Source organism: Brachyhypopomus gauderio, chromosome 10, assembly GCF_052324685.1.
Source record: "Brachyhypopomus gauderio isolate BG-103 chromosome 10, BGAUD_0.2, whole genome shotgun sequence".
Taxonomy (NCBI): domain Eukaryota; kingdom Metazoa; phylum Chordata; class Actinopteri; order Gymnotiformes; family Hypopomidae; genus Brachyhypopomus; species Brachyhypopomus gauderio.
In genome coordinates, this window is record NC_135220.1 from 12,887,384 (window position 1) to 12,914,749 (window position 27,366).

General features: G+C 43.7%; 1 protein-coding gene across 1 annotated transcript; it reads right to left on the reverse strand.

The window, feature by feature from the left end:
• Positions 1 to 331: 331 nt before the first annotated feature.
• Positions 332 to 27,366, reverse strand: il11ra (interleukin 11 receptor subunit alpha). The gene is made up of 12 exons (XM_077019599.1): positions 27,015 to 27,366; positions 12,454 to 12,550; positions 11,340 to 11,406; positions 10,777 to 10,937; positions 9,950 to 10,064; positions 9,469 to 9,635; positions 9,109 to 9,272; positions 6,232 to 6,376; positions 5,638 to 5,736; positions 4,601 to 4,700; positions 4,147 to 4,226; positions 332 to 3,831 (listed from the first exon to the last, which is right to left on the reverse strand). Exons 2-11 carry the CDS (start codon positions 12,548 to 12,550, stop codon positions 4,148 to 4,150), a joined length of 1,194 nt encoding a protein of 397 aa, XP_076875714.1. The 5' UTR covers positions 27,015 to 27,366; the 3' UTR covers positions 332 to 3,831; position 4,147.

Here is a 27,366-nt window from a genome sequence, read left to right on the forward strand (position 1 = left end):
TCTGACTAAATATTTGATTATTGGAAGTTTTTCCCCCAGATGCAGTACAGGACCTTTCAAAGCCACAGTTCCTGTTTTTGGGTAGGGCACTAGAGCCTGGGGGCTTTTTGAAGAAGGTCCGATTAGTTAAGATAATCACAGGTGAGAATTATTCAGTTCCCATGTATGAAGATCAAAGGATGAGGTTTTGTCAAAGTTGCTTGAGATGTTCCTCAGACTTCAGTGCAAAGACCATGAATTACCAGAAGAGAAGCAACATCTTCACATTATATTTGATCGACAGCTGTGCTTGAGTTTTGAAATACTCATTTAATGTTCATAAAATCTTAAATGAGGACCACATGATAAAATAATTTTTATTTCACAAGAATATTATTACAGAGGAGTAATAAAACAGCTTATGTTGAACACAAAAGCAAAATATACTGTACATACATTTGACATGGACCTTTGCCTTCCCCATTAACAAACACTAGCCCAGGTTTACTCATTCACCACATACAAATAAGCCAAATGTATTTTTTAATACACATGCAAGGACATTACAGGACAGAAGATGCTGAGGGAAAACAAACTTTATGTAAGCCAAATCAATAAAGCTGGAAACAATAAGGACTTTTTCTTTTAAGAATATCTGAAATGTTTTTACATCCCATAGCTAACAAAAAAAGACAGAAAACTCAACCGAAAACAGTTCAGTCTTTAATGTAGTCATTTTTAATAACCACTGTCCCTTCACTGTGCTGTGGGTTTTGCCCTTGAACAAACCCTGCCGTAAACACCATCAGGAGGCGTAGATCACATGTTCCAGATTATTCATCAAGGGGGAGCACTTAAGCATGAACAGCACTGAAAAAAGTCTTCAGTCTTTTTTACGACACGATCAGTATCTATATAGTGCAAGTCGGTTGCACACAGAGATTCACAATTCCAGATAAATACGTGTACATGCACAGAGGGCTTTTGGACATATGATCCTGGCTCCTATCTGCAGTCTCTGCCAGGTTGCTTCTGGATGTAATCACCAATCCCACCTGTGCACAACCAGTACTTGAACACACACGATTTCCCGACCGATCTCATGAGGAGAGGGAAATATGAAAATACACACATTTATGCACTGAAGACCCTGCAGATAAAAGACAAAAGCCACTCTTGATATGTACTCTGACATAGACCTTAAACGGCAAAGTTGCACTGGCAAACTCAAGGTGTTTTTCATAATAAAAGTCTTAACAATGGGTCTTTATTCAAAGTATGGACGAAAAGCAGCACCATTCCCCTCCTCCCATTTCGTCATGCCTAGTGCAGAAATGAAACAAATACTTCTGACAGTCACATTGGAATCAAAACAGCCTCAGAGGCCAAAATAAAAATGAAAGGCACACACATTCTTTTGTGACTTATTTAGAGTGAAACCGGGAAACAATAATTCATACTACACAAATAGCTAGATTGAAACTACACATTTTCTTTGTAATGCTCAACAAATTCATGGAATAGATCTGAATAGAAGCCAGAAGTCCTTAATCCATAATTTACAGTGAATTTGGATAGTCAACCAATCATCATTATGAGGCACAGTGTCAAATTAAATAATGCCCGTGTACCATAGTAAAGACCTGTCGGCCTGTAATGAAGCAATTCAGTTTTGGTCCATGCAGAATCCTGCATGATCCAAAACAGTCCAAACAAATTGGTAACCAAATTACTTCATAAGGGATTGCTTAAATCTACTAGCTTTTGAAGCCTTGTAAAACTGCTCAATCCCAACACAAACTATTTGAAATGGGTCGGATTACAATATCTGTAGTAAAGTAAATACATTTTACCGGCATCATAGTTACTGATCGTACTAATACAATGTCACTACATGCATCTTTTGGAGAAACAGCATATTTGTGCTTCTTCAGGATTTCACAAACAAAAACAAAACAAACAAACAAACAAAAAGCAACAAAGAACACATGTACTGTTTAAGCTTTATATCACTGGGAACGGTGAGAGAGAGAGAGAGAGAGAGAGAGAGAGAGAGAGAGAGCATCCTGTTTAATAGACAATTTTATACAATAACCTAAACATAAGTCTATATACCAATAAAACTGTGAAGATAAACTTCAATAGAATTCAATATCATGAATATGCGTTAGCTTCAAAACAGATATCAGAAGTTATTTCTAGTCCTGGAATTTGAAGTCCCAATCAATAATAGCTAAGACAGTTATATTATAGATGTAGTCCAATGCAAATGTCACCTGTGCACACGTGTGAAGGCAACCAGGAACCTGGACGAATCAGGACAACGCAGACTTAAGTTCAAAGCAAGAGTTGAATATCGCAAGGCTGTATTCTTCATATGATGCCCATGCTGGGAAACACCCCTCCAACACACACACACACACACACACACACACACACACACACACACACACACACACACACACACACACACACACACACACACACACACACACACACACACACACACACACACACACACACACACACACACACACACACACACTTTTATGTCCTAGAGGCGCTTACTATATTGACTGTCCAGCAAATCCCTGTTTAATTCTGAGAATTAAGTCTGGAACAGTGGAAATGCAACAAGTCTCTTGAAAACGCAACAAGTCTTCGGATGCTTAGATCGCTCATGTTTCAAGTCTCCGCTCACGGGGGTCTGGACTTCACACAACTCTGCCTGCGAGATTGGAACGGGATCAATGGTAAAAATAATACAGTGTGCAGTCTGACCCATGGACCTACCAAAACATTCAGTATGGTCTCTGGCGACCCACTAAAGTGTACAATCAAGAGCATGCTTGCCATGTCTGTGTCTGTAAACTCAGTGTTAGTCCGGATATGGCTGTATGTCCTGAGTGGGGCTTCAATTTTTACATTCATTTTCTACCTCAATGCACCATGATTGCTTATTTTCCATTAAGTTCTATTTCTTCAGGGATAAATATTTATTTCTTTTAGTGTTTTGAATGCCATCTTGCTGTCAAATTCATGATTCCTGATGCCTAGTCAAATATACTGTAATTATGGATCTCTTTTTTTTAAACATGGATGATTACTGCTGACAATATTGTGTTTATAGCAAATTTTTTTTGGTGCAGAACAAAAAGACAGCAGGCAGGCGCACCTGTTCAAAAATGTTTTCTGAGGTTTTAAGTGTATAAAACCCTTCAAAGGTTTGAATGAACGAAGCAATGAAAGGACCGTCGTCTTGACGTGTACAGAAGATCCTCTGAAAACGCTCAGCTTCCTTCAGCCAAGTGTCCAGATGATCGCAAAATTACTCTTATCCGCATTTAGCAGCTGTGTTCAGGTTTCGGAAGTTCCTTTTCAACAAGTTCCCTTTCGTTGCATTGAAACGTAGAGGATGCCAACTTTGTCCATAATGCCCGGTACATGGCCCACCCCTGAACAACTGCCAATGCTTTTCCCTTTTTTCACAGCTTTCCAAGTGTCACCACAAACACACAGTCTGTGAGGAGAAAAACTCACACGAAAAACTGAACATGTTTAGTTCAAAACACCAACTAATCCTCACTGTACAAAGCTGACTATGTTTGCTTTGCATGACCAAAGACTGAAGGCCGGTAACCCTCTGTGTTTTCTGTTATGTTGTGCTACATTGCAGAGTTGTAAAGGTTCACAGTTCACGGGACTTAGAGCTCCGCTGAAAGGAGTCAATCCCATCAGCAGCGATAGGTGAAAGATGGAATTGTGGATATTGTAGTCTGACAGTGCTGCCATTGCAGTGGTGATGATTCCCTATGATGAAACCCTATAAGGGCTGAAAAAGTGAGGGCCAACCTGGAAGAAAGGAGAGAGGGAGAAGAAAGAGATTAAGAAGAAACTTTGGACGAATGAAAGAGTCAGCAGTGTGCATCAGAAGTGATTAGGACATAGTGCAGATCTACATACATCTCCAATATAAACCCCTTTGTATTTACAATTTTGCATCATTCTTTCAGAAGGCATCATGGCAAATTCAGGCCTACAGCAGAGCTCATTAAGAGTCACATGGTAAAAAAAAGATTCGAATAACAGGTACTAATCAGCCTGACAGAGATCTTCCTGAGTGCAAAGTGCAGGTGACACTTTTATAACCAGACTGACATGACTCACATTAGATCAGCAAGGACTTCATCTTCACCATGGAGGTTAGTTCCTGTTTTGTCACATTATCCTGTTTCCTGTTTCTTACCCTACAATGATAAACAATGCAAAATGTGTTACACTTCAACAAAATAAATTGTTCGTGCAACAATTTTGGCATATTAACACATATTAACGCTTTTCATAGGTTAGAGCTCACTTTTCACGTGTGGGTATTAGCAGTCGTTTTTCTCATATATGTAGTTTTCTCATATTTGTACAGTTTTCTCATGTTAGCACTCACTTCTCTCATACTAGCACTGACATTTCCCATACTATAAATCCATTTTATCGTAGTAGAAATGCCTTTTCTCATACTAGCACTTGCTTTTATCATAGTGGCTCTCAATGATTTATTAATCTTTACTTTTCTCACGCGAGCATTCACTTGTCACGTTAGCACGTTAGCTTCAAGGCTACTCACCACAGAAGAGTCACGGTGGACAGCACAGCCACCAACACTGCGGCGAACAAGCTGATTATGACCAACATGCTCAGGCTTTCATTATCTCTTGTGTCTGAGACTGACAAAATGACAATGACCAAATATTACTGTTACGTTCAATAGTGACAAACAGATATGATGCTTTCTGGATTTTTAATCAACCTAATGTGTTGGAATGTCATGGCTGTTCTCATATTTCTATTAAGTGGACAAATTAATTCACCAGGTTTTTCAAGTCTTCTAAGCATAATGGCTCTTTTAGCAATGAAACTCCACGGTGATAAAAGTGTCTACCCTAAATGAACAGATATTTGCTCTGGTTATGCTGAGTCAGTGAGTTGGAGAAAGTGCAGGGGTTTTCCCCGAACAGTTTATTATTCCCCCGGCAGCATGGATCATGTTTGCAAGGCTGCTGAAAAAAAATGGACTCAAAGAAACCTTGGTAGTTTTAATTTAGATAACTTAAAAACGCATCAGTTTCTCACTACGGACAGACTGAAAATGGGTATTTCTCTTGGAATCTCAGGCTTACAGTAAGGCCTGCAGTACGGCTTTGTATTCTACCTGAATGAACACATTTAAATCTGGTCAAAGCTGGAAACAGTTACCCAATTAAGGCTGAGTGAGTCATAGCAGCGCTTGCCACATGGCCGACATTTAAGAACAATCTGCCCTGTGATTGGTTGCTCATATAGGGTAATATCGGAGAAAGCCCCGCCTCCACAGACCAAATGCCAGAACATCTGGATGAAGCTAAAAAAACTGAGATCTCAAAAAGACATCTAACAAGGCATGTTCAACGTCAGACCGCTCTCTTCCTTGGCCAAAACCTCAACACTTTCGGGGGGAGGGGCAGGTGTGGGTGGGGTAACAGAGGTGGGGGGGGGGGGGGGGGGGTAACAGGGGGTATGGGTGGGAGGGCTCTTGATCCAGAGGAGAAAAAGCAGTGAGTACATGTTTCAGTTTTGATCTCAGAGGTTCTTAAATTTCAGTATAACGATGTTAAGTGAGGTTACCTGAACACTTCTCGGTTGCCTTCACTGGAAGTGTAGGGAAAACTGACTCGTTGAAAAATTCCTCTGTTGTTTCTTCTGTACTCTGTACTGTTAAAGGGTCTAAAAAACAGATAATTCAGTTGTCAATATTAATATTTTAGTCTTTTTTCCTCATTTGACTGACTTTTTTAATATGTAGATTTATTGGAATCTATTCAGTAGCGGTAATCATAACAAATTTATGACCCTTCTTTACAGATGTATTTTTGGTTGCAGGACAACATGCTTAGAATCATTACTGCCAACAGTGGTCAACAATGTACCAGCCCAAAGTGATCTAGGGGTAACGCTCTGAAATCGGAGGAATGACATGTCATAAACGAGCCAAAAGAGGGCGGCACATCAAATTCAACGCCAACAGCCGAAGATAAACACCCATTATGTCTAAAAGAATCACGCCATGACAGCATGCTGTGCCTGTCGGATGAGTAAATACTTATTTTATGTTTCAATCAGTGTTGGGTGAGTCCGTAATGAAGATTCTATTGAGGGAGGAGGTGCTGTGGGTTTTACGCGCGCGTGATCGCACGTGTGATGGTGCGTGCGTGTGCTCACCGCTCCAGGGCCGGCCCATCACCACGTGACTCCACTCGCTCCACTGGCTGTGGTTAATGAACGCATCCTGCGCTCGCACTTGGACATGATGCAGCTGGCCCACCATGGCGTCCATGATCGTCACACTGGTGTCCTGCGTCTCCAGCTGGACACACAACAGCCACACACACACACACACACACACACACACACACACACACACACACACACACATATGCACACACACATCAGGAAACGAGAGCCAAGCATCCTGTTGTTCATGCCAAGTTTTCCTGGATTATAATGAAACTGAATCTTACTTCAACATATTTTATCATGCACCAGGGGTTTTAGCAAATACTAAAAAGTGCTTAATAAGGCCCATTTTATACCGAAAGATACATTTTCATGTCCCTCAAGGTTTATCTGTTTTTCCAGCAAACAATTCACCTCCTTTGCATTTTTTTTAAAGTTCCTCTGTCAGAGAGAAAGGTCAGATATAGTCTGCATCTGTCTGAAAACCTTTATACCAGGGAAGTGCTCAAATTCTAGGATTTCAGCACCAAATGTTTCGGTTGGCACAGGGTCCGATTCCAGCACTCTGACTCCTGCCTGACAGCACAAGACCCTTGACACACCATTTCATCTTCTATGTACATTAAACACAGCACGTTTCATGCTTTTGACATGCAAATTATTTTCTAATGTGTCATAACATGTGACAGGTGGCCTTAAAAGGTCATCATTATTAACACCTGTGTGCTCAGCCTAACTCGTACGTCACCGTGTCATTTTGCTCTCCGCTACTGGTACTTCAGTATGTTCAGATACTCAGCTCTTCAGTAGTTCAGTATGTGACAATGCTACGCCCGTTCTGCTAGGGCTACAGAATACTGCCTGTGATGGTAGTGATAACATAAAAACACGACACACGCCCGCCTGCGCACACACACACAAACACACACACACACACACACACACACACACACACACACACACACACACACACACACACACACACACACACACACACACACACACAGCCTGGTGTCCTGATGAAAGGCCAAGCTGTCTGGGGGAGAGAGATAGGATCAGGAGATGTGGGACATGTGTGTAGCTCTGATGAGTGTGAGGAGAATGATGCATGGGGTGGGGGAGTGTGTGTGTGTGTGTGTGTGTGTGTGTGTGTGTGTGTGTGTGTGAGTGGGCAGTAAAGAGCACAGAGCTGGGGAAGAGCTGACTGGGGGAGAGATCTGCCAAAACAGAGCCTGTTTATGGTCGGTAGCGGAGGACACCACATGTGACGGTGTGATAAGAGACTGAAGAGACGTCTTGGCTGGGGACACTGTCTATCACCCCACTGCTTTCACACGGGCAGGACAGAGTGCGTGCACGGACGCTCTCGTCGTGCACTACAGCGGTCACAAAACCCGTCACAAAGCCAGTCCGCCTGCCTGCATTAACAAGTAGCAACATCTGAAAGGCTAAACAAAGATTTCAGTACTTGATTAGTCTGCCACATCTGGTTATGTGTGAAACAAATGTCATTTATTAACAAATGCCAGATGTTTATTATTATTATCACACACTGTAGCTAATGAATGATCACAGAACAGAATACTGTATGATTGTTAGACATCATTTTTCAAGAAGAAATCAAGCTAGCTTTGACATAGCGATTGTCCTATACCAGACATTTCTTTTTCTATTATAGTCTCTTTTTCTGTTCCAGTCATTTCTTCATACTCTGCTGTTTAATGTCTTGATTGCGAAACATGCTAATAATTATTAGCTTTCTACAGTGCTGAAATGCTACCTAGCAGAGTGGTCAACATTTAGCCTATGGCTATTCAGAAGTAAACGTGTCTTGATCGTTTGCTCCATAGGGGGCAGTGTGGCGCAGTTGTTTGCATTTTTCATCCTGTGCTGCTTAACCACAGGCCATAGGAATCAACATTCTTCTTAATAATCCAATTATGGATTTAGATCTAGTTATAATAATTAGAATGGAGTAATCTGCATTAAAAAACCGCACATTTCAAAAATGCACTTCAACTCAGATCAATGGCCAACCCTCATAAATGTGAGGTTGAGCAGCCCAAATTTGTTTTTCAAATTTCCAAATTTAAATACACGTCATAGTCGTTTCTCACAAGGTTGACACAACCCTAAAACTGGGCATGACCATGTCACACGGTCAGCTCTAATCCTCCAACGTTTGTTCAGTCCTTACCACACGTGACACCTAGACGCTCAGTGTCACTCTGCATGAGCGTGCCAGGAGTCAAGTACTGGGCCAACGGGGCCTTCAGAAAGAACAGAACCGTTCTAAAACAGTTCAAGCTTATACATTCTGTGCCCACTTCATTCCAAACTAAACAGCCTTGTGAAGTCAAGACTGGTGGACTTCCATTAGGGGCCGATGTTATGCGTGGTAGCCATTCAAACACCTAGGGTGACCTTCACCAGAATTTTCTCATGCTGTTATCTGGCTCACTTCGCTTTAAACACATTCACATATCAGGAAGCTTTTTCCTCCTGATTCCGTCTGCAGACGTACTGAGATAGAGACTCACCTGTCAGACTCTGGATGTCTAATGCAACTAAAACTACTAGTCTAATCTTCCCCACAACCTGATACAATGTTACCTGAGTGTCTCAGGTCTGCAGACGCTCCTGCTGGTTCCACATTGTTTATTATTTATTTATTATTATTTGTTAGTTTTTTTAGAATTATTATTATTATTATCATTTCCAATTTTAACTTTTAATTTTAACCCATCACCATTTCAGATTAGTTTTTTCCTTTCATTACAGATTTGATCAAATTAACTATTTTTCCATTTACAACAAGTCTTTTATGGTGAATAGCGTCCGAGCCGTCAGACAGGAGCGCACCTTAGACCAGAGGTTGGATCCCACCGGCCGGTACTGCAGCTCGAACCTCAGGGGAAAAGCGATGTCAGCGGACCAGGATGCCGGAACCTTCCACTGAACTAGCAGCTGAGTTGGCTGACCCTTCACTTCAGAAGTGCTCAATGCTTCAGGAGCATCGGGTTTTACTACACACACACACACACACACACACACACACACACACACACACACACACACACACACACACACACACACACAGGAACACAGGAGAGGGAGTTTGGAATGTTTGAAATCATGGTATCCACAAGTTGACCTCACGCCATTTAAAACACCATAAACTTGAAACCAGTGTTGCAGGTTGACGTCGTCAGCTGGACTTACGGTTCTTTTGGACGTCCAGCTTGATCAAGGTGGATATGGTGCCCAGGGGGTTGATCTCCGTGATGTTCACTATATGTTTGTTCCCCCAGAACATTGGGTTGCTGATGGTGCACTCATTAATCCCACCAAGCTCCTGTTCACAGGGTTCAGGTGACCCACCATCCACACTGTGGGGAGCATTTGAGCACTTCAAACCAGAACCTGCTCATATGGTTTGGAAGGTGCATGTTTTCTTTTTTCATTAACATTTTTCACCAAGAATAACCACTTGAAAGAGTCTGTGAAAAATGTTTCTTTCTAATTTCTCAAACGTGAGCCTGATTAGCAATAGCAAATTCTGCAAATTTACAACAATTTCATTCTTCAACACAGTTTATTTCTTTACTCCACTAGTTCCTATCTAAATAAACATAATCCTGTTTACAGTCTCTGCTAAGCAAATTACAATCAAATGAAGGGATGGTGGGATTCTTCCACTTGCCTGTAAGAGGAGATGTACTCTGTGGGCAAGTGGGTTGACACGGTCTGTGTCCACGAGCACAAGATTCTGGACAGACTCGGCACTTGGCAGGACACAGTGAGATGACTTGGGGGAACTACAAAAAACAAACAAAAAAAGAAATAAACAAAAATAATAACCCCAACCCTCCCCATACATCACCCACCGTGTTTCTCTGTAAACCTTGACTCACACAGCACCAGTTAAACACACAGGTCAACGGACAATCTCGCCCTTCCGAACAGGAAGCTAGAGTGATGTGATGATGTCATTTCCTGTGAGAGGAAGTGCTAGGAGTTCAAGCCTTGAGTGCTTCTTGTCTCCAGTGGCCCTAACACTTTGGTCAAGGGCTTACATGTTCATGAACACAGTCCTTGACTTTTAAACCATGGCCATGAAAATCCTAAATCAGGAGAGCTCAACATTTTAAATGTATAAGAATTTCTAAAGAATAGTAAATTTTTAAAATGTTTTTAACTATTTGCCCTCTAGCTCATAATTTTAATGTATTGTTATCAAACATTGTTTGTTAGCAAACATTGGCAGATTTCCTATCATGACAGCTACCTATAAGTAATTATTTAAATAAATAATATCAATTATTTCCAGGCACATATTAAGCCTTCATGTTACACATGGCACTGCCGGTATAGATGCAGGTCCGAAAGCCTGTAACAGTACGTCTGCTCCGGGTCAATCTGTCTGTGCCAGCCAGGCAGTATGTGGCAGACATTTCAAAGCATTTCTGCCCTATCTGTGTGATCTGCAGTGGCGTGCGTGGAGCGGTTCTGGAGCCGGCGTGCACTCACAGCCCAGACGCAGGCGGACGGTGTGGAGGAGGGTCCCGCTCTGGTCACTGCAGCTGTAGTTGCCCTCCATGGAGCGCGTGGTGTTGAAGAGAGTCAGCTCCTCTCTGGAGGTCCTCCACGGATGCACCAAGCTCCCGTTGTGCCTCCACTGCACCAGAGACCTGCGGACCCGTCCAAAACCCACAGTCATGATCTCCAGCGGTCACGCTCCCAGCTCCCAGCCCGGGCCTGCAGCTGCCCCTGAAGCTAAACAGGGCCTTTCGTCGCCTGGATATGATCTGTTTGCTTCCTGAGCTACTAGTGCACTGGCCTACAGGCTGTCGCTGCCATCCAAGACGCTGCTCTCTGTACACTGGGCTAACCTGCCAACTCTGGAGCATGTGGAGCCTAGCAGTAGTTGAATGGGACCAGTGTGATTGGTATGCGGCCGCTGGGCCTGTGTTGCTGGGCCTGTGCCCCTGCACAAGGTCACACAGCCCACCGTTATCTGCGTTTACTGGAAGGGTAGGCACAGCCCGCTGAGGTCCAGGCAGCGGGGTCGGTGCTGGGGTGCATGGACGTACCCGTGCGGCGCTGCTCCACAGGCCAGAGTGATGGTGGAGCCCAGCCGGCCAAACTGGACATCTGAAACTGGAGGAATCACACAGGCAGATCAGTGGCGCTGTAAGTGAATACACAGTGGCAACATGGCCAACTGTGCTGGAATACATATATGTTTTATTCTGAAAAGTACAAAATGTTCTTTTGATATTTTGTGTCTTCTCAAAAAAAAAAAAACAGCCCTGGTGCTAAGCAGCAGTCAGAATAGTTAGTATCCCTGCTCTGGTCTTGATAATTGCAAACTCATTCCCCTTTGAGCCGTCTGAAGAAGCAGGTCTTTGCCCTAAATGGATCGCACAGCAAGCCAAGCTGTGAGTCCGTACTGGAGCAGAACCAGATTCTGAGTGTTTATGTTACTGTCCCTTACTACCCCTTCAGACCACAGTATTTATATCAGGGGCGGAATAACAGGCATTTACTGCCAAGCAGTGGATGAAGACAGGCACACACACACATACACACAGTCCCTCTTACATATATGTATGTATGGGCACACACACACACACAAACACATACACGCACATTTATCTACACTCTGGGGAGAGGCTAGCTTCCAGCATCCAGGGTCGAACTGTACTCCAGCAATGATCGGGCTCAATGTCTGCTTTCAGGGAATATTGGCAGGAGGATATGATTTAAAAACCCACCACATTTCTCACATTTCTTCTCCCCCAGCCAGCAGAATTACTGCCATTTATGCGCACGCACACACGGACGTACACAGCTTGAATTAATTGCACGAGCCATATCCATCTCATGGGGGATTGCACTCGGCTTGGGCTCTTGTGCAGATGTTTATTATTTTTGAAAATGAGAACACAACTGTCACTGGTTAGGGGCTCGGCTGAAACGTCAAGGTAGTAAATCTGAGTCCTGCTTCTCTTGGCTTTTATCTGCTCTGAAGCGCAGGCAGGAGCCAGAGTGGCTAACTGGGTGGTGTCCTGGCTGTAGGAGGTGACGGAGGGTTATTCAACGCAGCTCCAGGGCCTGGACCGGGTCTGGTGGAGCTGCACACCATGTCCTCCACCGATCAGCTAAGCCGAGGCGGGGGGGGGGTGTTGTGGGGGCGGGGCTTACCTTCATTGCTCCATATCTCTGAGTTGATGTGGACAAAGGACAGAGTGAGAATCCCAATGACTACCAGTCCACCGGGGCGTGCTACCGAGCCAGGCATCTGCGAAGAGCAAACACAAACACCGTGATGGGCGAGTTCAGGTTGCCATTCGCAACATGTTAACGAGGTTCCTGTCTGGCATCATGACAACGGCGCATGTATGGAGCTGTATGGAGCTCCGGCAATGCGAAACACACCACGCGTCCCCAGCAGATGCGTCTGCTTATCCTGTCCGTGCGCCATAAAAATGACAGTGCCAATAAACTCCACCGCCTTGCATGTTTGACGAGGGAAGCCGAGCGGATTGTAATTATGATGTCAATAGTGCCGACACCACAGTTCTACCGCGACCCGGCGCAGATGTGTTCTCAAACACCACCTCCGCTATATATCCTAACCGAAAACACATTCAACATCTCAGAGATTTTAAAAACTTTTTAAAACCTCTTGAAAGTGCAATTCAAGTCTGTTCAGTTGTTTACTTCATTATAAAAGTTCTTGAACCTTTGCCTTGATGGTTTTGGTCTTCCAAACTCAAGGGTGCTCTGCATTAGTGTGCTGCTTCAAGGTACTTCTGGTACTATATTCATTAAGGACAATCAGAATGGGCCAAAGCAACACCCCCCCCCCCCCCCCCCCTTTCTATACAGTAACAATCAAAGTTGGTTTTTGTGGCCATTAAAAAAGAAAAGGCTAAATAATTCGAAGCGTTCACCTGTTGAGTGTAGTGTGTGCACTCAAAGACTGTCCATCTGTACACTGTCTATATCAGACAAATAGCTGAGTTATGTCTTCCCAGCACCCTGCCTTGCCTATAGAACACCAAACAGCTTTAATGACTAACCAAGGCTCCTTTAGCCAGAGGCAAACGACTGAAAGGGAGAAGGATCTGAATAAAGACATTCCAACAAGGCCCAGTCATTCAAGTTGCTAAAAAGACAAGACAATGACACCCCCCATTGTTAAGGACCTCAGTGTAAAATCAGGACACATCACTGCCCAGTAGGCGACGTCAAGGATGTTTTTTCAAATTAATAAAAGAGAACCGTGCCTAATGGGTTATGGCACGTCTTGACCTATGTGCAGTGGAGCAGTGGAAACTCTGACGTCCGCTCTGTGAGGTTCTGATAGCGCAGAGGAAGGTTTCTGTGTGCCACTCATCTGTGCCTCGATATCACGAGGTGGGCTCACCAAGCACACCGTGTTCTTCATTAGAGACCGGAGGCCAAAAGAACCACGCAAATGAACTCAAGACAACACAAAGACTTTATTTTATCTCCAGGCATGACAGGTGTTTATTCATCTATTTATTACCTCATGCACCTTTATCAAATAAGCCAAACAAATCGTATTCCTGCCTAGAATAACAGCCATTGTGTTCCTGTGTGGTGCAGTGCACTGGAGACACAGAAGCACCTCATCACAACAGGACAACAGGGCTCATGAGTCAGTGCACTGTGACTGGGAGACTGATTCCCACAGCACTGTACAGTTTCACACGAATTATGTAAATACTCCACAAGAGACCCAGTTTCTGATTAATATTATATGTGTGATGATGGGATTTTACTCCTCAAATTAAGAGTTTAGCAAACAAGCACTCACCTTTTAATAATTAGTACATCACCAACAACTTTAATGCATCATTTAATCTGTTTATTGTTATGAAGTTTTTTGAATAGGGCACATTTTAAACAATGACTGGTTTCTTCAGTCATGTCAAAATTAGTTCAGTCAAAATCACTTTCAAATGTTTAACCACAGTGGCCAATTCCCAATTTCCAATCATACTGTAATAACCAAAACCATTATGAAAGGAATGAATGGCCTCAAATAATGATGGTAAATGCACGCCGGAGAAAAGCTTCACTTATAGCAGCAGAAGAGAATCCCTCCAAGCCACAGAGCCAAGCTGTGATCTATTACTGATTTCAGCAAAATTATTGCAAAACACAACTGAGCCATGTTGTGTCTCTCTCTCTCTCTCTCTCTCTCTCTCTCTCTCTCTCTCTCTCTCTCTCTCTCTCTCTCTCTCTCTTTCTCTCTCCTCATATGCAAACACATGTATTCAGCATCAAAAGCTGGAACATTGAGGCTAAATGTGAAACTGGGCTGTGTATTTCAACGTTTCTGTGCTCTCCTCCTCGGGCTGTGCAGCGCACACCGCAGTCAACAGGGGCTTTTTGAAGCGTTTTTATATTTGGAGACTCTGCCCCGGTTCCTCATTCCCAGGAATCTGACAAATGTAGCACAGAGGTGAGTCCGGCGATAGAACCCTGAGAAACACTCTTCTCTACGCGCTATCAGACAGCAGCAGCCTCAACACACTGCTGTGTTCACTGGAATCAAACTTCAATTGCAGTGAAGGGACAGAATAGAAGTGCATTCGATTTGTTTATGTTTCATTGGCTCAAAACCAACCAATGGCAAGTCAGAACCCACACACGTCCGGTGCTTCACTTTACAAACTACATCCAAAATAAAGATTTCACACTGCAGTCAGTGTGTAATGACTGTATTTGATATATTTTGCATCCCTGTTTGCGTGCACCAAAGCCTAACTGCTGTTTAACTACAATGAACGTTTGTGCTTAAAATCCTGACATTCCAAAGCAGACGCACCTGCAGCTCTGTACGGCTGCAGCTAAGCAGGGAGCTGCTGTGATTCCACACCCGCCCAAACCCCCCCCCCCCCCCCCCACCACCACCGAATGGAACATTCCAGCATTTCCCCCATACCACAAAAGCGAACTTCCACACCTAATCATTTCTCCTTGTACAGCCTTTTCTGGCCCACTCCACAGGTCATAAAGGACAGGCCTGAACACTCCCCATGAAGGCCGCACTCGGATGAGATATCTAGGATGTTTCCCACCAGAAAGGTCTCCTGTCTGCCGAGCCGTCCAATAGACACGAGGAGCAGCCGGAGAAGACAAACACAGTCCTGCTAATCCACGGTAAAAACAAGTCCTGGATCTTCCTGTCACCGGTCTGGGCCCCTCCTGCCATTCTGCCCAGTGACTGACGGCGCTGCCGTGGGCAGACTCGCTGGGTTAAGAGTTCTGTAAGCCTTATTTATCTTGGGGGGCTCCAGCATGGTTGCACAAACACACAGAGGTGCAGAAATGGGTTGTCGGACACAGTGAGTGAACTTGAGGTGAGTTCTGCCCACCCCACTTGCCGTGGAGTCCAGTCTCACTCGGACCAGGGGTAAACATTCTTGGTAAAAATGATGATCCTGTGCTTTAGATGCACAGCTGTGTCTGCTAATGCCAGCGGTGATATTTCAATTTTATTAAATTTAGGCTAAGTATACAGTACATGGAAAGAAAAAATTAAATAGGCTTGGTAGCTTTGCAGTGAAAAGAATGATGATTGAGCAAATTATAAGATTATCCTGCTGCCTCTAAACACTAATTGAATTCTATGACTGAACCTACAAGTACTGATATGGCATCTAACAACTCCATTACGGGACTGTCCATCGCTCCATTATGCGCAGTTACATGTTATTTATTATTGTTTACTGCATAATTATTTGGCTGTTTCATTTCCAGTGTGGAAAAATAGCCATATGGATTTGTTAACCAGTTATGTTAATTCAGTTATGCTATTGTACAGTCCAATCAAACGTTCCTTAAAATTTATGAAAATGCTATGGCAAAGGAGAAGTTTTCCAACCACAAGTTCTCATATTTAAATATGCCAAACCAACCCCCCCCCCACCCCTCAAAAAATAAACATACCACAGAACTCTGACACATGCCAACCAGATGTGGAGATCTGCATAAATGCTGAAATGAAACAATTTTCTGAGTGCAAACGGACAAATGATAGTGAAGGATGCTGCAGGTCCCACTAAGCATGGATGTGATTGGCTGACTGTACTCTGATTCATCCGCCATGGGTTCAGTGACCATTTGCAAACATCAGACAGCAGCATCGCGCTACCCCTCAACACTAAACAACCCCACTCTCCCATCGGCTCACGGTTCTCTGTGGAGATGTGCAGATACATGTACGTGTCTCCTTTAAACTGCACTGAACACGATGTTGTGGGGTCTCCCTGTCCAGCTAGGAGGGAGTTTGACTGTTAAGACTGTGGCTGGTGCTCACCACAGCTACCTATAAATACCGTGCATTACAATACAAGAAGGAAAGGGAGGAGGAAGAGGGAGAGCACAGAGAGAGGGGGGGAGGGAGAGAGAGAGAAAGAGAGGGAGGGAGAGAGGGAGAGAGAGTGAGGGAGGGAGAGATAGAGCAAGAGAGAGGGATGGAGAGAGAGGGGGGGGAGAAAGAGAGAGAGGGAGGGTCACCCAAGAATGGGACAGACAGAAGGCTGAGGAATGCACCAGCCCTGCCAGAATTCGGTGCCTCTATTAAATCCACACTCCACACGGAGAATGTTTAGTGGCCACCGGCCGCTGACGGCGGAGCTGACTTTTCTATCAGCCCTAAGATAACAAGCTGGGTCATCATGGTTTACTGATATAAGATATCTGCAGACACTAGCAGCGTGTACTCCTGAAATAAGAATCGTTAACTTTGGACTCCTGCTTGTGAATGTTTTTATAAGAAGAAATAGAAACACACATCAGCTGATAGGAGCAACATGTGTGAACGTTCCCACAGTGGTGAGCGCCCTCATGGGAGGCACATCACTGTACCACACTTCAAAAAAAGTCTTTTTCAAAATACTGAAAAGATTTGTAAGTTACAGCAGTTTTTTTGTTGATCAATTTGCTCTATTAAGACAGACATGTTTGCCTGGGGGTTGCCTGGTCTTTGCAGAATCACGTATTAGCACCCTTTCAGAGCCAGGCAAGTCCAAGCACAGTTCTCTGCAATGACTCATGGAAGAATTCTCAACAGGCTTCTCTTTTACAAGGGAAACTGTGTGGCGGGGATGAAAATAGACAGTATCCTTAATTTGGCACATTCCTCCCAAACAATACGGCCCAGTGGAAAAAGGTTTAGGCGACACGCGCCAACTCCTACAGGAGGAAGGTCCAGCAACTAGTCACAAGATCACGGAAATCACTGCATGTCTTTCAGTGCTGTGGTCAGTCCTATGCAGATTCACGCATATTATTCAGAACCCCTGGACAAACAGCTACATCAGTGAGGATGCCATTGGCTGCCAGACTCGTGCCCTCAGAAAGGTCAATGTGGAAAGGTAATAAAATAAATTGTCAGGCAAGATGATGGCGCATCGGCCAATGCTGATTGATCCTTGGCCGAGTTAATGAGCCGCGCAAATGAGGAAACTATAACATGCTTGAATTTGAATGCTTCAGACAGCAACACATCCATTAGCCGGGGTTGCTCCATCAGGCCTGTACTTTACACAGAGCCAAACTCTAATTGCACGCAGTCTGATGATCACTCTTGAACGTAGCCTGATTTCAACCTACAATTAATCATTTTTTATATTCCTTATGGCTCCAGTTAAGAATCCCTGCAGCGCTAATAAAGTCTTTACTAAAATGTACAATTTACTTTACGATGCTTTCTGGGGTGGTTTACGCACTACTTAAGATATCTGATTAGAGGCTCTATAAACGTATGACCTGTTTATTTGGCCTTACTGGTTTCAGAATGTATGAATATAACTCTGCATTTGTTTTGCAGCGTGTTTTCTCACCACTGCGGTCAATCACAATTAATGGTGCAGTTAAGTGAAACAAGTGTTAAAGGGCTAAGAGGGTATGGAAGCTAGCGCTCCCACCATCCCATGCTAACTACCACAGCCGCACTTCATCATCTACAAGCAATGTTTGCATTATTAGGGTGAACTGTGACATCCATGGCCAGAATACATCAACGATGCCCAAATATGAAAGACCGATTCAGTGTGGCCCCACGTTGGGTCTCCGCCCCCTCCCCCTTTGACCAATGTAGTCCTTTTCAGAACGTTATTTTAAAACTGGAAAAAATTACTAGATTCCCTCCTTATGTCCTTGTAAGAACCAGATGAAAACAAGATGCCGATTTCCCACAGTCCCCTGCAGCGCTGGGCCAACCGAGGAACTTCAGAAAAAGAAAGAGAAACTCACTCTATGCATCTTCACACAGAGGTCTAGAGCGATTCAAAGAAAAATAAAAGAGTAAGTAATCTCCCCCATTGTTTGGATAGGCAAAGCTCACTAAACAGTCCAGGATGTTGAGACAGGGGGGGGGGGGGGGGGGGGGGGGGGGGGGGGGGGGGGGCGGAGCCAGCATTCCGCCCCGTAAGCCAACAGGGACCACCCAGCAGTGCACTGATAACACAGTGGCCTACAGCTGATTGGTTTGTAAATGCCTACAGAAACTGCACCCAAGCACACAGTGTTATGGTTTTTCTGAAGAGCTAAGTTCAACTTCCTAGGTGCAGCAGCAGAGGAAAATAAGAGCTGAACACTAATGACTAAAGGCTTAGACTAATGACTGTGGTGGCACTAGGATGAAGAGGAGGAGGAAGAGGATTACTGTTGTCGCTGTGTTGTTGTATATCCATAGATATGAACTGGGTATAGGATGGAAGTGCAGGTTGCCAAGCGTGGACAGGGTTAGTGGTTAGTGGTTAGCAGTAACCAGAAGAAACACTGGAATTTTTCGTCATGCGAACAAGTTCTGTGCTGAAATGATGTGGTGCACTTTACAATCTCGCCTTAGGCAGCGATTTAACAATGAACAGTGTAGACAGAACTGAACAGAGAAGACTCTGCTGAAGGGAACGACTCTTCTCAAATCATATTTTGCATACAGTATGTATAAATAACAAAACGCAAGTTATTTAGTGGACTGGAAATCAAAACTGCAGACCAAGGCCAGTTTGCTGAACGCAAAACAGCTGTGTAGAACTCTGGCAAAAAGTTCCCCAGACGCCAAACCGATAAGACCTCAATGGAGTCCAAGGTTGCTGAGCTTACACTGCAGCGACAACAGACTTCACACCCTCGAGCCACTCTGCCACTAGGACCGTCTCCGAGGAAGTGAGAAACTAAATTTAGCTTGAACATCAACGCAGCCAAGCAAATAAACAACCAGGAAAATGGATTGGGCAGTTGAGGTGGCAGGAGTGAAGGTTCTGTGAAACACGAGTCCTGGGGAACGTGCTGAAAATAGCGCCTGGCCTTGGCTCCTCTGCAATATTTATACAATCTAACAGACCCGGACAAAAGACAACGCTGGAACATCTGCCACGTGCGTCAACCAGAACGCTGTGCTTACTGTGACGAAAAAGCTCGGTGATCGGTGCTCGATCAATTCCAAAATGCTCTTTCGTTTGCAAGTTATAGCCGAGGTAAAAGTGCAATCACAAACGTTGTTGGGCTAACTGGGAGTAGAGTCATCAGGGCTGGTGCTCCATACAGGGCCATACAGGGCCTGCGTTGTGAAGCGGCGCTCCATACCCGAGCTAGCACGGCCTCTCATCCAGAGACCCTGGAATTTCCTTCAGGCACAGACGGGGAGAAGATGGCTCCCAGATGCCAGCTTTCACTCACTTTTGGCTTCTGTCCCAGGATAGTTACTGCCTTAGCCAAGATAGACAAGCTGTGAGTTAGACTATGTACGAACACTTAAAGCTCCCTTCACTAAGCACAGGGTCACAGAGAAAGAGAGGAACAGTGTTTCAGACTGATTGACTGTGTTTGTCTGGAGCTGCAAATTTGGCATGCAGGCTCGGTGTTGATTACAAACACGCAAGGCGCAAAGAAATGCACACCTGGAAGTCTTTCGTGAAAGTGTAATCACTCGAAGTACACTAGACCCACCAGTCAGAAAGATCAGAAGTCATTTACATCAAGCAAAAGGCCGTAGCGCACTAGAACTGTGAGTCACGGTTAGACCAAACTTGGAACCTCATGTTGACCAAACAACACTGGTGGCCTGTGATCTTCACTACTCACCCGGCAACGGCGGGTGCAATTTCCGTATTTCACTGCGCCAGCAATATCGTATAAGACCTAGCTGACAATGACAGCTCTCCCTGGCTACAGCAGAAACCAGGCTCTGCAGCCTACAGTGCCATACGGCGCCAAGATACTGCCGTGCCTAATTACAGAGGCAGCTGAGAACAGCGCACAGTCCAACGTGCAACCGCATCATGAATGGCGCAAAATGTCCGCAACACAAAACATATCATTTGTACAAACGAGCAACTCGATCCAACGTCAAGCTGCACGATGCCGGCTCGCAAAGAGCACGTCGGTCGGAGCTCGGCTGGAATGCCTTTTGCCTTTGTAATGTAATTGGCACGAAGAATACTGGGCCTTCTCTATGCAAGCTCACTCAGTTTTAGCTCTGAGCCAAATGAGTCATGGAAAAAAGGCTCTGGAATGGATATCAAGAAGCTCTAAATAGGTTGTAACATTCTCATCTTGCTCTGGCAATTATACAATGGCAGTCAGAACCTTGGTAACACCGTGAAAAAGGCAAAATGTGGCTGTGATGCTGTGCGCACCACCCAGAGTTTATGTGCTGTATGTTTCAAACACACAAAAAAGACACTGCTCCATTCAGCAAGCAGGGGTCTAGTGGGAAAAAACTTCCTGGAGCTCCGTTTTGTACGATTCCCAAACACAGGGGCTCTCTGCAGAAGATAAAGTGCTCTGCCCTCCTGTGAGTCACGGCTGCTGGGAAGAGCACGAGGGTTCTATTACTGCTGTTCCAACATGCAAGGCTTATGTGTGGCTCCCACCACAGACATGTCTGGAGCCGGCTGGCATTTTGCCACCGGCAGTGCCGAACGCCGAGACCTCGGCAAACAGGCCAGAGTTTCAGCGTTTGCCCTGACACCGGCACAATCTACCTGGAGCCTATTATTAGGCTGACTAGCTCGGCGACTCCTTTTTTGGGGTTGTGGTGGAGAAAAACAGATCTCAAAGATAAAAGTCTTGCCTTGATCAAAAGAGATGCCCGGCACGCTCTCGGCCAAGAGCGAAAATATCAAACTGCTTGCTCTAACAAACCATGAAAGAACACAAAAATAGGGTAAAATCTTCTAAGCAATTTTAAGGAGTGCTTTTGGATAGCCATTCCTTAACAGGGTCCATGAATGCGGGCAAACTAGATAACTTAAGGAGAACACAATGCAGAGGCTGTAGAAAAAAACTTTTTGTGCTTAGATTGTATTAATATATTAAATTAAATTAAATATATTATTAAAATATATTATTAAAAAATTTAAATATATTACGACCAGAAATGAGGACAATAAAGTTTAAGATCATAATTGTGAGCCTGTTAGAAAACACTCTGCACCAAACAGCAGAATGAGGAGGATCTCAAGAAGAGAATGATGGTAATCTCAAACAGAATCTGTTCACGCTCTGGTTATACTCACAGACTGCAGGCTATGTCACCCAGGAACACCTTAGGTGTAGAGTTCAGGAGTCACTCTGATACGAGCAACAGCAGTGTTAACAGGGTGTGGCAACACTTAGGTGAAATTAAGGAGGAACAAACCTGAAAAGGAATTTCAACATTTCCAACAATACAGCTGACAAAAGGACATATTATTATTAGGACATATTACTAAGGCTGGGCGATATGGAGCAAAAATAATATCTCGATATTTTTTAGCTGAATGGCGATATACGATATATATCTCGATATTTTTTCTTCCCAAAAGGTAATAACAAAGAGGCAGTATTAAGTCAAATCTACGTCCCAAATGAGTTGCGCGAAGAAGAGAGGCAGGACAGGGCGGAAGTTGTTAAAAGAGAAACTCAAGTAAATTCACTATTCACAGTGTTGTGCGTGAACGAGTTCAAAAGAATGCGTTCATAGAACACGCTCATTTTTTCGTGAACGTTGAACTGAACGAAACACATTTTTTAATAACTTGAACGTGAATTAGTTCACATTATGTGTCATGAACGGTAGACATCACTGTAAATGAACGTTGGAATTTGTTTCCATTGAAAACTGAGTGACATCTGTTTTCTCTTTTGAAACGCAACGAGAGAAATTTCCTCCCTCCTGTATTCTCGCTGGTGCCGCTTAAATCATGCATCACCAGACAGAAATGGTTTTGACGTTGTGTGCGCAATACATTGTGGGCAACGTAGTGTCCGCATGAGAATAGTATTAACATACTGGCTAGTTAATAACATACTGGCTTCCGCACGACGTTACCCGTGATGAATTGCAGCAGAGCGGGGTAGGCATAGCACTTATAAGAACGTATAGTGATTTCTAGCTTGTACTTGTCACGTCTGGCTCCGCCCCCTTCTAGTCTCGTCATTTTTATGTTTTCCTTGTTCTTGTTACGCCCCTCTGTTTCAGCTGTTCCGTGTTAGCTCGTCTTAGTTTTACAAGTGTGTGTGTGTTGCCTATGTCCAGACTATACCTTGAGGGATCATTGTCGTTTCTTTATCTCCTAGTTGGTGTGTATATGTCCAGACTATACCTTCAGGGATCATTGTCGTTTCTTTATCTCCTAGTTGGTGTGTATATATAGCCTATGTCCAGACTATACCTTCCTGGATCATTGTCATTTCTTTATTTCCTAGTTGGGTGTGCACGGTATTCACGCCTTATCTGTGATTCGTGGTTTTGATTAGCTTCGTGTTTGTGTATGGTTAAAGTCTCTGTTCCATTTTCAGGTTCGTATGTTTTAGGTTTTCAGTTCATGTTTGGTCTCCGTGTTCTCTAACGCAGGGTTTTTCAAACTATGGGTCGCGACCCTTGGATGGGTCGCGAGCCAAAAAAAAAGGGTCGCAAAAAAATAAATGTTAATATATTTAATAAATTATTATATTAATGGATTATACTTTCGCGAGTGACCGTAGCGCGCGACAGCTGCGAACGGCGGAGGCGTTAATACTTGGCGATCGATCGCGATATAATACTTAAACTCACCCCCCCCCCGTCAACAACTTGGCTGGGTCGCGTGAAAAATCATGGACAAAATGTGGGTCACCAGAAAAAAAGTTTGAAAAACACTGCTCTAACGTGATATCGTGCCTGGCAATACATGTTTGTTCTGTTAGACTTCATGTTCATGTATGGCCGTTACTTGCTTCTCGTGTGTTTGTTCATGTCAGTGTATGTAACAATTAGTTGTACTCTTGTTTGGTCTAGTTTTGTGCCCTTGTCATTTCCACTGCCTTTTAGTGTATTAAGCGTTAGTTCTCTATTCATCATGCCACGTCATTCGCGGTCCACTCGCGTGTCGTCTGTAAATGTAAGATGTATTTACTTTGCATTTGTGTCCGCCCCTTGATTGCGCAACAGCCAAATCGTGAAAAAAGTATTTGAATATCTCACGAAACAAAGTAAAATTAACTGAACTTTGAACTAGTTCATAATTAAAATTGTGAACTTTGAACGTGAACTGTTCATGAAATACTTCCACACTACTGATGTAGCTCCTCGTTTAGGAACTAAATCATTCACAGTGTGAGCACTGCTGCTCTCTCCGCTGTTGGCCTTGTTTATTTTGCGCGCTGCATGCACAACCTGCGTCCTTGCGTCATAATGTCGCGATATAGCAAAATCCTATCGAATAAAGAAATGTACCGGTATTTTTGTGAACGATATTATATCGCCCACCCCTACATATTACTACTGCATAATGAAGATATCTTATGGCACAGTTGCACCGCCAATCACACTGATCTCATATTGACCCATACACAGTAACACATACACAGTTCAGTTCTTCTCTTTTCAATGTTGGGCAAGGAGTCGCCATGTTAACAAAATAGACAGGGCAAAAACTACATTTAAAGTGGAAATTTTGATAAAGTCTAAAGTCATATGGACTGCAACATGGGAGAATGTGTGCTAAACTTAATGCCTCTGAGTATAGTTGCATACAGTAATTCAAAATCCTCTGTCTTTATCATGCTAATTCAGTCATACAAACATATCACCGATATTATAAATCCTTGTAATAAATGAATCAGCTGGACTCATTTGGGGACCACATATATGATGAGATAGATAGATAGATAGATAGATATATATATATATATATGTGTGATGTGTGCAGTGACATCACGTGTGCTGCGAAACGACATGCGTGGAATTTATGTATGTAAGTTTCATGGTTTAATGACTCTATGCTTGGAATAGAACGTGTAAAGTCAGTCTTTTTGAAATCAAATAATAAAAGGACTCCTGCTTTATGGCTCATCTCTTTAAAACAGCACTTTACTGAATTTACTCATTCTTCTTTACAGCCCTTTAACAAGAACATTTGTTCTTGCGTAATGGTGGATTGCAGTGGCTGTACAATGTGAGTCAACACCTCCACCCTCACCTCCAACCCACCCCACCTCCACCCTCACCCCCACCTCCACCCTCACCTCCACCTCCACCCTCCTCTCCACCCTCACCTCCACCCTCATCTTCACCCTCACCTCCACTCCCACCCTCACCTCCACCCTTATTTGCCTCATTTTATTTTTATTTTTCTTCCTAACGTGATTCAATATTCATGACAGATTTTGTAGATGAAAAAAAACACTGTCTGGAGCTTCTTCAAGTATACTATGATTCTTCAATTACACAAACCCAAGTCCTGTCCCATGAAGACCTGCTGCCTGCAGCTGGGATGCTAATTAAGCTCAAACTATTATAGCAAATCGCTCCTCGAATGCAGCTTGACACTGGCACGTGAGAGGCATCAAAGACCTCAACTGGAAACATCCAAATCTACTCTAATTACCCTCAGTCCAAATCAACCTTGAGTTCTGGTTCCTGACACTTTAGGCGCATAAACAGGGCCGTAACGAAGCTGCACCCTACTCTTCACTGTGACTCATCGCTGTCTCCGTAATGATCATCATCTCAGAAGACACCCATCCCAGCCATTGTGTAGGACACTTCAGTAATGTTGGGTAAAGGGCCATGGGTTTTATTTTGTTCGTAGGCAGGTCACGAAGTAGTTTCTCTAGAAAGGTTAAATGGGGTAATTTGAACTTGAAACTGATTTCTTCAACAGTACCATCACGGGGAACAAAAATCCCCATTTCAAGCCAAGTGCAATTTTACTCTCAGAGGTGCTCAAGAAGCTGGCAGGGGGATCCAGTCGTTCCCTTCAATGAGGCCTTTTTGAACCGACAGAGAGAACCAGTTGAGTTTAATTTAAAACTCATTACAGCCATTATACGAAGTGAACTCAAATGAGAGCTGAGAAAAATTAATGTGCTGTGATGAGAAACTGAGCCTGACAAGTCAGTAAACTGCCAAGGAGTCTGTTCTTGAGAAGAGAACGGGAGAAGAGCCAGAGACGTCAGCAGAAGAAACCACTAACTAAAGTCCATTTTGTGGTATATTAATTGGCAGAAAACATTTTTCTCTTATTCAGTTTCTAGATCCCAAACGTGGCTCTCCTGGTCATGCTATAGACCATGTGTCTTCCACTTTAAAACAGAGGAATGCACATCTGGACAGATTTTCACCATGTACATATTTTCCATCCGCCACTTTGTTCCAAAGTGTTCAGAAACGTTAAAACCTAATATACAAAACAGACAAAATGACCAACAGACAAAACCAACAAACATACACAAAGACCTTGTTCAACTTGTAAACAAAGCCAGTTGAGGTGAGGCTTACAACGCAATTACAGACTGACCGCAAGCTAACACAGTCAACGTGTAAAACTCTAGGAGTAATTATAAAAATTCAATAACAATTAAACTCTTAAAAGGATTAACACAGTTTGGCAAATCCATTACCCAGAGGGCAGTGGCCCTGTCTTTTGGAACAGGACCCTTATGCAGGTAAACTAGAGGAAAATAATACAGGGAGAGATGTAAACAACCCAGCAATGAGGGCACAGCTCTGATTTCAGTCCACACTGAGACCACACAACTTTTCTATTACAATTTACCTAGTGTGGTGTAAATGGCCCATAGCATATTAACGCTTGTGCATTATTTTTTATCATCACCAATCATCATCGTTGTTGTTGTTATTATTATTATCATCATTATCATTTTCATTATCATCATCATGCTTTTTTGTAAATCGTTGATCAATGTAGTAGGATATGATATCTTAAAAGGTTTAGGAACCCACATTATACCATGAGAAGAAAACATCTCGCGTCTGTTAATCGGATTCCAACTTTCCTGAACAAGATCATTAAAATGTGCTTCGATTTAGAAATGGTTTAAACTTGAGAAACTTTACAAGTGACTTATATCAACTGCTTTGACCCAGTAGTGAGCAATAACATCGAGGCATCTCGTTATTCGTGATCATTCCGCATTTGATTCATTAGTGAGGAGCGCTGCGTCCGCTCCACATAATTCAGAAAAACACGCATTTCGACCTCTAAACAAGCGGCTCTGTATAACTAAATAACAACGAACTTTAGATTCTTAGTCCAGGAGAAACAACTGAAAGTATGAATACGAAAGAAGAGATTCGGTACTTTCATAGGACTTTTCAAACTCTACCACGTTACAAAGTTCCGTTCCCTTGGGAGTCCAAACTTTTCCTGATCACTTTCACTACTGAGTAAACTAGTTTTGTGCGTTTATATCCAGGAACATTCAACAAGGTCCAAATGAAATCTTACCTTACTTCGCTTCTAATGTTATACAGGCATTTTGACGCGCTTTCCCTCCATTGCTTTGGCTGGTGTACGTTTATACCTCCGTGGTGGGCCGAGCTAAAGACGCGGAGCTGCGCCTGTCCTCACCGGTCCCATTGGACCAGGGTCCTGTCAGTGAACACGAGGTCCACGTTTCCTGTGCGGGTGTTGAGGGAGCTTTAACGGGATGAGAGTTCGGCGGCTTTGAGCCCAGTCAAATCCAGTAGGATTTAGACGTTGGGTCAAAACAAACGTCTTTTCCGCCCCTCGTTTCACCCACAGCCTACAGGTCCACCCTGAGAGGACGTGAGTGGCAGGCGGGTCGGTCCAAAGCTGT